The 13,606-nt window shown below is 30.8% G+C and overlaps 1 protein-coding gene across 7 annotated transcripts in view; it reads right to left on the minus strand.

The window, feature by feature from the left end:
- Nucleotides 1-1,127: 1,127 nt before the first annotated feature.
- The window catches only part of LOC143049921 (spondin-1-like), an 80,844-nt gene continuing 68,365 nt past the window's right edge, over nucleotides 1,128-13,606 (minus strand). Inside the window, exons 8-15 of one of the 7 annotated variants that reach the window (XM_076223692.1) lie at nucleotides 12,107-12,213; nucleotides 11,079-11,316; nucleotides 10,033-10,050; nucleotides 9,020-9,454; nucleotides 7,574-7,744; nucleotides 6,469-6,834; nucleotides 5,628-5,806; nucleotides 1,128-4,205 (exon numbers count right to left, since the gene is read on the minus strand). In XM_076223692.1, coding sequence (XP_076079807.1) covers nucleotides 4,155-4,205; nucleotides 5,628-5,806; nucleotides 6,469-6,834; nucleotides 7,574-7,744; nucleotides 9,020-9,454; nucleotides 10,033-10,050; nucleotides 11,079-11,316; nucleotides 12,107-12,213 — 1,565 coding nt within the window. In that variant the 3' untranslated portion in view covers nucleotides 1,128-4,154. Of the gene's footprint in view, nucleotides 4,206-5,598; nucleotides 5,807-6,468; nucleotides 6,835-7,573; nucleotides 7,745-9,019; nucleotides 9,455-10,032; nucleotides 10,051-11,078; nucleotides 11,317-12,106; nucleotides 12,214-13,606 lie in introns of all 7 variants that reach the window. The other 6 variants (XM_076223696.1, XM_076223695.1, XM_076223698.1 and 3 more) reach the window with 6 other exon arrangements.

Here is a 13,606-nt window from a genome sequence, read left to right on the forward strand (position 1 = left end):
TCGGAGTTCAGTATTTTTGTGTTTTTACTTTTTTCAGTGCCTAGTTGGTTTATCTTCGTTTTAACTTCTAACCAAAGACCTCCGTTAATATTTCCATGTTATGTATGTTGTAGGCTATGTGGTTTTTTTTTATGTTTCAAGTTATATTGAACTATATCAAAAACATATCGTATTAAGAATCTAGGCCTTATTCGACTCGAGAAAACGATTTTGTAGCTTTGTTATCATACGTATCATACAATTATATGTTTTCCTTCAATTTTTTATGGTTGTTCGATTAACTGTTTATATTCAGTGTCAATCAACACATTACCAAAAGGAGAGTGTATTTTTGGTGAGTAGATATAATAATTAATTTTCCGAATCTCTACCTCGAGGATTCAAGTCTCCTCTGTTTACACATGATTGATTCAATTTCAGTTGGGTTTTTTTTAAGATGTAGGATTATAATAGCCTGATACCCTTAGGAAAAAGGAAGTGAAGTCTTTAATAAAAAAAAAATAACAATCTGGAAGAAAGAAAGAAGGAATCAACAAAACGACATTAATTCCTTTAAAAGAAGACTTTATCAAATTGATAACAACTGTCATATTCTTGAATTGGTACATGCCTTTTCTTATGTAGAAAATGGATAATTAAACTTGGTTTTACAGCTAGCTAAACCTCTCACTTGTATGACAGTCGTATAAAATCCATTATATTGACAACGATATGTAATCAAAACAAATAGACATAATAGGTAAAAATGTTCAAAATAGTGATGCAGCATTTAACATTACTTTGTCAGGGCCAGCAAAAATTTAAATTAGAAACCTGGTAACCTTAAATTACGACATTCACAAACAATGATAAAACCAATAAAGTATATAGGAAGACACGAAATATATCAAAAGAAGAATACAAAAAAGCCCGGCAACACATAAACATACCAAAGAAAGCAAATTACAAGCACTGCCAATTTCATAAAAAGAATAACTCAGAAAGATAAATCACAACTAAAACATGTAATGAAACACATGAAACTCTATAATCAGTGGAAAATAACATGGTCATGCAGGCAATACTTAAATAAAATAAGAAAGATAGACAATTGGTGTTGACTTGATAGACATGAAAAATATGCAAACTTCGGTTTTTACAACTTTTTAATGAACAAAATATACAAAACATATAAATGAAAAGAAATATTATTTTGCAGAGGTGAAACAGGGATAATAACGATTTGTGTACTTTTACCATTTTTATATATAAAAACATGACCATCTCTATTTATTGTCTTGTGTGAAATATGTCCATCTTTGTACGTGGTCTTTTCAAACAAAATATAAAAGTTGTGTAATATAACCAAACAATTTTATCAAAAGGTTCTAATATGGTAAAGAAATGTATGAACAAACTCTTCTTCCTTGATGTCAGGATTTAAATATTTTACATCAATTTAAAAAGTTAGAAAGCCCCAAAAAGTACGAAGTTAAAGAGCATTGATGACACAAATCTCCGAAACGTCTTGCCAAATACAAATTAGATAATCTCTTCGTAAAAGTATTATCAGATTTTTAAATGTTAGAACAGACAATTGCTTAACATGAAAAATTTCCCAGCTCTTAAAATTAACCAATTTAATTTGTTTATACATTAAATCTTTCTAATTGATTCCTTTTTATTTTGCATAGAAAATATCCTTCTTTTATTTTTGAAATTTCTTGAAATAAGGTAACATACAGTTTTACTGGTGATTTTCCTTCTCATTGAAAGTTAATATTGTAGACACCGACAAAGATAATACTTATACATCTGTTCTGCTAATACAATTACTCTTGAAACGTACGTCTGCCGTATTAAGACATTATATTTTTTTCTTGGAGAAGCTTTAAATATATCATAATCTAAAATCAGATTGAAATGCACTTAACAGACATGTGACCACTGTTCGTAGTTGTCGATTTCTAGATTATACATTTTGTTATGACGTCAACCAATGAAATCTCTGACTTAATTGATTTGTCATTTGGAGAACTGGAGTACCAAATATGTTTTCAAAACTAAAACCCATCATCAATGATAACGGGAAATATATGTTGCGCAATCTCGAACATGTTGCTTGGGGATTTTTAAACGAAGTTTGGTTGTGAGTTCTTTATTTAAAACTTTCAAAAATATTTCAAAATATCAGATTTATCGAAAACATCTCAAATGTTAAATACCATTTAAGTCTCATGATCAATACGACCAAACTAAAGGTTCACGCCTCTCCCTATAGCATAGAGTCTGCTTCTTCCTATTCAATTTCGTGATTCGCACTAGTTCAATTAACAAGACTTAACTCTAATGAACATACATTGATTTAATAAGTCTGCTTCATTATGTATAGTCGTATAAGAAGTGCTCAGTCTCCAATATAAGGATTTCATTTTCGGATATTGGCTTAGATATATGACTACTACGAAAACTTTCGCATTTTGAAGTTTTACAGATACAAAGTAACAATAAAATGAAATACAAATGGAAATAGATATAATATATAACAACATATAAATATAAATAATAAAAACATTCATTAAAATTCAATTACACACATCCAATTTGCTATCAAACATTCACAACCATTATAAAACAATTTTCCTTTTCACAAGCTCACACAGGTTTTTTTTATGTTATCATATTGTATACATCTTCAGTTCAGAGTCCCAGAACGTTACTTTGTTATTAGTTTTTTTGTGACACGAACAGTTGTTTGTTATCTGAGGGGTGTTAACAGTGGCATACAGTAAGCAACCTTGTAGTTGTAGTGTATGCTTCATAATTAGGAATCGTGGTATATTTTTTATTGTTTATAAAGTCTGTTAATATAACTTTGTAAATCTTGCTAATGTCATGATCAACCTATATGACTGATTACTCGTTATACAATATAAATAACACTGCTAAAACAGTATTACAATATACATGTTAATTAGTCATTAAATGTTCGGATGGATTGAAAAATTACTCTGACTGTGTTATAAAATAAAGCTGTTGTTTAGTTATTATAAATAGTTTCAATATATTTGGGGTTATTTCAATATCCAATGCGATAAAATATACATTTTTTCAAGAACAATATTACTTAGAATGAAATTCAAAACAGTGTGGCTGTGACCATTGATTGACACATTAAATTCATCCACTGACTGGGACAATTTAGGTGAACGTTTGTATGTAACGACCACTGCTCACTATGTACTTTTTAAAGACACTTAAACTATGGGGTCACCAAAGGTTCTCAACACCTTAATAAAGTAATTCGAAAAATATTCAGAAATAACACGATGTTTTGATTTATATCAATTATATAAATCAACACATACAGGTTATTCCTGATTAATTTGTCGAATTATTTTATAATTAAAGGCGTTAAGAAACCTTTGGTGACCCCACAGTTTAAATGTCTATCGTAGGTATGTCGTGAACAGTGGTCGTTACACACAAACGTTCACGTAAATTGTCCCAGTCAATGGATGAATTTAATGTGTCAATCAATGGCCACAGTCACACTGTTTTGAATTTCATTCTAGTGAAAATTTCCAACTGGATGTACTTATATATCTTATTCACCATACAGAATATAAAATGCATGCAAACAAATGTAGTCGGTCATTGTTGTGGAACACAAATCCCATTCAAACATCCAACTCAGGATATCACTCATTCATGATCTATTTTACTCACACAGAAACTTACATAATATTTACAGATTAAACAATAATAATATTTGTGATTTTTTTTATAAAAGCACAAAACACTGGCCAAAATACTAGTTTGTCAGCCGATTGTTTTATGTTAGCACTTTTTAGATGCCACTACCAAGTTCATTTTCAGATAAAACCAAAACATTGCACAATCAATTCACGTTTAGCATCAATCAGAATATACATTATAATAATTAGTACGTCTTACTCGTTGTATTGTTATGTTTATGCAATGTTTTTGTGGTAACTTGATATAGCTTGCATTTAACATATTTAACACACCAATTGAAATTGAAAGACCCGATTTAGTACCCATTTATAGGTATTTCGTTGCGTTTTGAAAACACAGTTTACATTTACACGATATGAGGTATGAGGTTACGCTGCTGCCACTAACTTATAGGAAGTCTGTTAAGGAAATCAGCGTCAACGTCGTCCAAATGAAACAGACATTGCATCTCTCATCATTTTCTCCATCTGAATCAAAATAAAACAAATTAAGGATAACATAAAACCGGATAGTTTGACACAATGAGTTTTAAATAAATGAATGATGTTAAGATCGAACTATTTGACAAAAACGTGGCAAAACAGTGTTGAGATAATGACCATCAGAGGAGTAGCTTGTAGTGGAATTTAAGATGACTTTGTAACACCATTCTCATTACAAGTGCGCTCTAAGTGTCATAATCATTGACACGTGTATATTACCAACATCAAATATTTCTTTTATTTTTCTGTTTACTGTAGCCATAACCAATAAATCACTCAAATCGTTTTACATGTGGACTTTAATGTGAATGACAAGTAAAATAAGCTATTTATTTTTTGGATAACTTTGCTCAAGTGAATTTGTTTTTTCGGTTGACCTCTTATATTTTTCGAAATTCTAAGGATTTGCAACTACAGGAATAGATTACCATAGCTGTATTTGGCAAAAGCTTTCAGAGGTTTTGGTTCTCGATACTTTTGTACTCTACAAATTAATTGTCCTTTTTAACTTTTTTATTTGAGCTTCACTAGTAAGCCTTTTGTAGAAGAAATGCTTGTCTGTCGTACTTAGTTTCAGTCTGGTATCTATGAGTTTGTTAATAACTAATTCAGCTCCATCTGAGTACTTAAATTTATTTTTTTTTAAACTCATTATGATCATGTTCATATAAAATTGACTGCTCACAAAACAATTTGTAAGCCATGATTCTCCGATATTTGAACTCTCTAAACTGTATAAAGTTGAAAGATATCTTAAAAATTTTCAACCTTATAAGTTGATTACAAACTGACAATACCATGGCAAAACAAGAAACTATCGGTTTTTTTTATGCAGATGTACATCACTTTAACATAAATCTAATCAGGGGGAGGTGCAGGAGAGTGCTGAAAAAAGAGAATTTATTTCTATAAACATAGAAGATGTGGTATGATTGCAAATGAGACGACTCTCCACAGGAGACCAAAATGACACACAAATTAACAACTATGGGTCACCGTTCGGCCTTCAATAATGAGCAAAGTCCCTACCGGATAGTCAGCTATAAAAGGCCCCGAAATGACAATGTAAAACTAACGACCTTATTCATGTACAAAAAAGAACGAAAAACAAAAAGGTAACACAAAAACTTATTACATCTATTTCACATGCTTTAGTTGTAGATTAAGTTACTGTGAAATATGAAAGTACCATTTATGTCATGTTCATAAAGGCGCATTTTACATGTTGTAATGCACGTTGCATAACTTTTTTGTCATCACATTGACAATGTGTGAAGAGAAAACTTTAAGAATCAGGTTAGATGTTAGTTCTTATTTATATTTGTTAGTTTTTTGTTAAAAAAATTAAAAAATGAGGATCTGAGAGATCGAAGCTTACATCTGAAGGTTCTTATTTTAGGATCTTACATCAGCTTTAGGACACATCGGTACTACACATCGTCTCTTTTGTCTATGAGAAGGACAATCCATTCCGCCACGTCTTGGCTTTTTAAGTATTTTTCGCCTTCGTTTCTGAACTGCATTATCACCACATGATTGTGAGCATGGTGACCATGGTCCCCATTCTCCAACTTGACAATCTATAGCTACAAAGATAATATTTTGAATAGAATATATATTAAATTCTTTATTTCTGTCAATCATATTTAAAAGAATTCGAATTACAAATAATGTCATGTAAGAGTAAAAGAGGGACGAAAGATACCAGAGGGACGTTCAAACTCATAGAGCAAAACTAAACTGACAACGCCATGGCTTAAAGCGAAAAAGACAACAGAAAAACAATAGTACACAAGACACAACATAGAAAACAAATAACTTAGCAACACAAACTCTACCAAAAACTAAGGGTGGTCTCATGTGCTCCACGCGTGGCTCCCGTCGTGTTGCTCTTTTAATCTAGTTATTTATAAAACAAAAAAGAGGAATCTAAACGTTTTGAAGATTAATGTACAATGTATAATGATTTGCCAATAACATGATAACCATATATCTATAAAATGTTGTTTTCATTATTTTTTTTCATCCAATGGATAATGTCAGACACTTTTTTTTAAATGCATTCAATTACTCTGTCAAGCTTAGTATATGCGTTCTAACTCGACCTTTATAGAAATGTAATATTTGTGGCATTTCTCCTTCATTACTTAATTGTAACAATATTATATTAATGTTTTAAATACAATGAGTCTTTAAAACTGACATCTACCCTCAAACCATTTTATAATGGGAATAGAGATATACTTACGACATTTCGGTGATTTACATTTCTTCTTTCTCATTAATTTTCTAGGACATGGTTTTCCACCATTCGAATCTTTGGTAATAACTTTCCTTGATTTCGTCACTACGCCACGACCACACGTGACCGAACATCTTGACCAATCAGACCATTCAGTTACTTTACAGTTTATTGCTGGTCCTAAGCTTGGGTCATGTTTAGTGCGTTTGTTTTTTCGAAATCGATTATTTTTATTTTTCCTTTTCTGTTTTTTCTTATTTTTCCGTTTTTCTTTTTTCTTTCGTTTAGATTCGTCATCAGACATTTTATCTTTCTTTTTTGGAATCATCAATTCTTCTACAATAACAGAGTTTAATCTAGGATCAACTTTTTCTGAAGAAAAAGAACAATGAAAATTTAACATAGTGTGTGTTATCATGTTTTATCGATCCCCATGCCATTCCAGGGGGCGCCCCCATTCCAGATATCATGCAGTCCAACACCTCCGAAGTTTTGTATAAAAATAATACTGATACTACAAATATCTTAACGTGCAAACCATGCCGGGAATAAACGCAAATGAATAGCATTGCTTAATCTAATACATTATATGACTTAAAATTAAGGCCATCTCAATAGCAAAGATGAAGAACGTTAAAAAAATCAAAAATAACTGTGCAATTTCTACCTAGGCAAGCTGGGTAAAGGGGTTGAAAATCTTAATGTTTTAAATCATTGAAAGTACACTTCTAAACTGAACGTTTTAAGAATGGATTATGCCTGCATAGAGGAGCGCTGGATTTTAATCTTCTGATACCCTCGGTGACACCAACAGTTGAATCGATCTTTTAGCTGAAACCATGTTTATAATTAACTACTCCAGAAGCGAGTTTTGTGTATAGGTGTCTCATTAAATATGGCGGATTTCAACACGTACATTCTAATAAGGAATTCATAATATCATCGAACTATCATTAGAATATATATGAAATTCATTTCTCCAACGGTCAAATTTAACTTAATGTCTTTGTAAAACATAGTTTCATTTCAATGATAACTACTGGTCATTATATTCATATCATTGAGCTAGCTGTTAATAAATAATTATGTTATACATAAATAGTTTTAGTACCCATATGATCCCTGCAGTACATGTTACATTCATTCTCAGTTTCAAATTTATTATCATTGCCACGGCATCCACCATAATTAAATTGCAAGCACGTCATCAGTGAATGGTTATAGTAATAACGTAGGAAATGACCGGTACATGGCCCATTGTAAGATGGTTGTAAACATATTGCTGAAAATAAAAGGTCAGTTTTGAAGAAAATTAAGAAAATTTGAAAAGTACTGTACGTGGATTCATTAATATTCGTTGGATGCCAATTTTCGAGGGTTTCGTGAGTATAGGTGAACCACGAATTTAAATGTACATTGGTTTCGTGAGTATAGGTGAACCACGAATTTAAATATACATTGGTTTCGTGAGTATAGGTGAACCACGAATTTAAATGTACATTGGTTTCGTGAGTATAGGTGAACCACGAATTTAAATATACATTGGTTTCGTGAGTATAGGTGAACCACGAATTTAAATGTACATTGGTTTCGTGATTATAGGTGAACCACGAATTTAAATGTACATTTATGTTCAACGAAAACAAAATCTATATAGGCTTTGTATGCAGTGATAGGCAAAACGTTGAAATCTTATATCTACGAAAATGCAAGTTTTCATCAATCCACGAAAATTGTTACCCACAAAAATAGATGAATCCACAGTATCTAAAATATTTAGGAAGACTGTTTTTGAGATAAGGTATGACCTTTTTTCCTTTAATGTTATATAAATAGGATAACGGGAATAGCTAAAAGTATTGGATACTTAAACAAACCACACTAACAACTAACTCTTTAAGTTTGTATATCTATCTTTACCAGCAAAACAACATAAAATGTATAAATTACAAGAAAAAATATTGTATTCTTTTGTTTATAAAGTGAGTTTGAACTAGTTGACTTGATACAATTGCATTTGACAAGCAAGCAGTGCCAACCAAAACTACAAACGAAAGGATAAAAGGTCAAGTGGTGGAAAACAAATGGTCATAATTGATGATCGTTTATATAATATGAAATCAATTCAATCATAATTCAAAACACAGAGACAAACAAAATAGGATTACAGGGAGTGTAGGAATTGGAAACCAGCCACTAACACCAGATTCCTCAGAAGAAGAAAAACAGCCCCACAAACAAAACAAAGAACGAAGGACGTTAAATAGTCCATATGGCCTGACTAGGTACAAACAAAACATGTCTTTGAACTTAGCTAGTTGAAATCTATATTAAACAAACTTTGGTTATCTGGAAATTGACTTAAAAGTATTTCAGATAAATTGTATACTAAATAAACGTATTGCTAGTGATGAAATAGAGTTATACCTGACACCTCAATATTTGCATGCATCAATTTTAATACAAGTATATTTTTTTATGAAATCACCAATAAATCACATTACAAACATACTAAAATCAGGACTGCTTAAATATTGAATTACATATAATTATTTACCTGTAAAGTTTTTCATTTTTTGTGCTAGTTTACAATCTTTAACTTTGCCAACACAAACATCTTTTTCCATTAGATGAAGTCCACAGTTATCTGTGAGGTTACTTTTTCGAAGAAACATTCGCCATTTTTCTCTGATACCGATGCCACACGTGACACTGCATGGCGACCAATCAGACCAAGGTGTTATAGCACAAATGTCATCCACCTTCCTGATTGGATCATGTCTAACAACGAAGTCGTCAGGTAGCTCTTTTTGCACTCTGTCTTTTTTACAGTTTCCTAAACACGATTTAGTTTCCGTAAGATCTATTCCACATATGGATGGTTGAATTTGTGGATTCCTTAAAAATCTCCTCCGTTCTATGGACCCTACTCCACATGGAGTATTACAATCCGTCCATTCAGTCCAATCACTCGTTGCACACTTTTCTTGCTCTGAAATAGTTTTCTCATTTATCAACAAAGATTATATGCAATCGGTAAACACTACACAAATTGGCATGTATCATTTGTCAATTAAGTTTAAATTGGTAAAGTTCTTATACTATCTTCATAAAATGTTACTTTTTTATCCATCTATATTTCCCATTCTGTTCCCTTAATCTCTAATTTCCCATTTTGTTGCCTTAATCTCTAATCAGAAAGAAACATTTTACATATCCTCCTAACAAATCAATTTATACGATCGACAAGTTTTCTTTCAAAAAGATAAATTTCCAAGATTTTTTTTAAAAGTAAATAAAGAACTGTTATAGTGACAAAGTACTGTTAACTAGATTCCCTGTTTCTTAAATGCCATCAACCTCGACCTCGTATATATGAATTTTAATGTTTTAATTAATATAATGAATACGTCCTAAACCTAAAATTAATTTGTGTATATTAATCTGAAAATTAAGTAAGTACTGAAAAAAAATATTCCATGCAAAATGTACACTTTAAATGCATTCAATCGCCATGCATCATGCTGAAGTTACGTCCCTTGGTAAAACGCAAAACAACTTGCTACTTACTTTGCCGTAAACGCTCAGCTGTAAGGGGAGATAATACATAAAATGGGAGTATAAATATGCAGTTTTGTGTATAATATGTCAGCTTTTTACTTGTCTTTACTGTATCGTCGAAGCGATTTTTTTACAAATTGTCTATAAATGTTCAAAACATTTTTATATCACACCTGGTTTATTTCAAAGTCTTCACTAAATTTTTGTCTGGATTATTTAAAAATTACTCTAAATACAAGTAAGTGTAAATGTCGTAAATATCTTAAATATTGTTTTAAAACTTATAAATATTATATTTGGTCCTCAATGCCCTTCAACTTCGTACTTTACCTTCTTAACATTTTTAGATTCGAGCATCACTATGAGTCTTTTGTAGACGAAACGCGCGTCTGGCGTAAATATAAAATTTCAATCCTGGTATCTGATAAATATAAATATGCTTGCAGAAATGGAAACTATATAAGAAAGCTAGGCCATAGGCTATTTGATTTATATCCGTCGATACACTCTAATAGTACCTCTCGGTATTTTTCCATTGATAACATATTTTATTTAAATGCAGAGCTTACATATATAAATACATGATCTTACTAGCAGCACATTTGACGTGACAAACATAATTTACATGTACATACATGTGGTGTCTAAAACGTTCACATCAAACTGTACTAAATCATTCCAACGATTGGTTCATTCAACACCAATCGAATCAAAATACAGATCACGTGTCCAAGATTTGCTGACAAAAGAATTTGACATCACTCCGTTCATTTTACTTTCTGTTCTGATGTAATTAAAAGAGCCAATGAAATTCCTGCCTACAACTTTTTGAAAGTGGGCATCATTAGGACAAAATTAGAGAATCCCGAAAGGCCTTTAAACAGAAAGTAGAACAGAGTATTGTCTGGTCTTTCTCAGCAAAGCTTGGACACATGGTCTGTATTTTAATAAGATTGATTCAATACTGCAAGCATATATATTATGCATATATTTTAAATATAAAGAGAGGAGGGTTTGACATACTATGTTTTAGAGAAGTTCGAATGAATACCCACCTATTTTCTTTTTCATCATCATCTTCTTCTTCATCATTTCTATCAGATCTGTTGCACTTGTATCTTCTGATGAATCTTCTGTGTCTCCATTTTTACACACCTCTTTTGTTTTTGTAAAGACTATTTTGGCCATTGGTCTTATTTTTTGTTTACCATAAAATGGAGATTCAGCGTGGTTCGGATATGAATTAGAAATTTTGTGGATGTTTTCTGGTGGGTCTGTTTCAATATTGTGAGACTAAAACAAAATCGTATACTAAAATTAAACTGAAAGAATTCATTAAAAATTGAGCTGCTTCGGTTAGAAATCGACGTGTAATAGATTTTGATTAATTTTGGAACATTTAAATATGAAATAAATAATAACGTTTAGTCTGTTTGTAGATTTTCGTAAACAGCTAAGTATTTTAAAAACAGTTACAGACGTTTACAACAAGAAATATGTTAACAGATGTATTGATATGCATATGTATGAGGTCGATTTTTATCCGACAAAGCTTTTAAAAATATTGAAATTTAGAATTTAAAACAAAACCTTTCTACGCCGCGGTATAAACATTTTGCATTCAGGCGATGTAAAAGCAACCACCAAGAAATCAATCAAACAAAGACTACTTTCCAGTAACATTTTTACCAAGAAGTATAAAGTGATACCATCTATTTTTTTAGTAAATTAAAACACATTATATAAATAAGCCCGTTCTATTCAATCTGTGGCTAAATATATCTGTCTTCTAGCTTCGAACAATCACGCGTCCATTCGACACTTTGATAAGTAAATGTATGGAAATTTAGTATAAGATATTTTGAATTTGTCCACAACTGAACTTTCACTTACATTTCCACAGAACCATTGAACGCATTAATTATATATTTTTTTTTTAAAATTAATGACACAACATCTTTTAAATCATAAAAAACAAGTGTCTGTATATAGTCAATAATAAAACATTACCATGAATCATCTGGAAACGAATACATAGACTAAAATAAATCTATTTAAGTCCAAGCGCTTTTGATATACTTACAAAATATGATAGACCACTATCAGTGCCAGCATCCCATGGATACAGATCTATACTTATTTCATCTTCCCACTTACAATCAGCTCTGCACATGTTCAGCTTACTTACACCTAGTAAAAGATATGTTATTTTATAATTGAACCTCTTTGTAATACCTGAAGTCCCTCTTTGAGTAATTTTATGATAGCAATGTCCATATATGAATGGGAACAGCGGTAAAATATCTACATATATACTTTTTAAGAAACAGAAATCAGGGAAAATTATTCTGCACAAATGTAAAGTGCAAATTCTTTGTTATGTATATTGATTGGCAGTAACGCATTTCTTCGCTTAAATTATCTTTCGTTTACAAACGGTAAAAGGGAGGTAATAAAATTTTACAAATACTCATTCGTAGCTAACGTGAATTTTATATGGTATTCTTTTCACCATTTCTTGGTTTGCTTTACTTTAAGGCGTAAATATTGTACAACATTCTTTGAAAGAGCAGTGATGTAATTTTGGATTTTCGTGAATTATTTTTTTACACTTTATGTTCATTATGTTCATTATTGCAATTAAGTATACTATATTTCTTCCCACTGCATATGCTATTGTCACTAATTGACCATGGCAGACTTATCAATTTAGAAGTTTGTTTTGACAACATTTCAGAAAAGAATTATCTCTTTCGATATTTTGGCCCGTTTTTTTCGTATGTTTGGCGCTTTATCGCCATCGTTCAAAATATCAGCCATTAAAAAGGTATTTATTATTACATAACCGAGATGAAAATAAATATTTAGCTTTCATTTCTGCTCTATCTACAATGTCATAATGTCTAATTTGAAATTATTTTACAGAAAAGCACGTTTGACATGCTGTAATGGATAATTTGTACATGGTCTGCATACCTGTCAAAATCATTAAGAAGCTATTTGATAGGCAAGTACAGATAGCATGTTTGTATTTATTCTATAAATAAGTGCAATCATACAAGAAACGAATTCATAAACGATTTAGCATAAAAAGTCATTATTCGGCATATTAAACAGTTAAATAGTTTATTTTCCTCAGAATGGTATTTTCTGTCAAATATTTCATTTTGAACATTTTTCATTAAAATGTCTAGATTTAAATCAACAATAATATAAAGATTGACGTCACCAGCATCTTTTTTTATGGTCAATTTATAACAAACATCTATTTTGAAATATTTCTTCTTTTTTCAGTTTTTCATTAATTAAAGACTATAATTAAGAGGCAATGCAATTATGAATTTAACACTTAAAATCTTTCAAAATGGAATACGTTTAGAAATAAAACAAGTTGCATGTACAACGAAATAAAGTTATAACTTTAGTAAAAGAGAGGCGAAAGATACCAGAGGGACAGTCAAATCTCAAAGATAAAAAATAACTGATAACGACATGGCTAAAGAATAAAAAGACAAACAGACAAATAATAGTACACAAGACACAACATAGAAAACTAAAGATTAAGCAACACGAACCCCATTAA

This window comes from Mytilus galloprovincialis, chromosome 10 (genome assembly GCF_965363235.1).
Source record: "Mytilus galloprovincialis chromosome 10, xbMytGall1.hap1.1, whole genome shotgun sequence".
NCBI classification, from domain to species: Eukaryota; Metazoa; Mollusca; class Bivalvia; order Mytilida; family Mytilidae; genus Mytilus; species Mytilus galloprovincialis.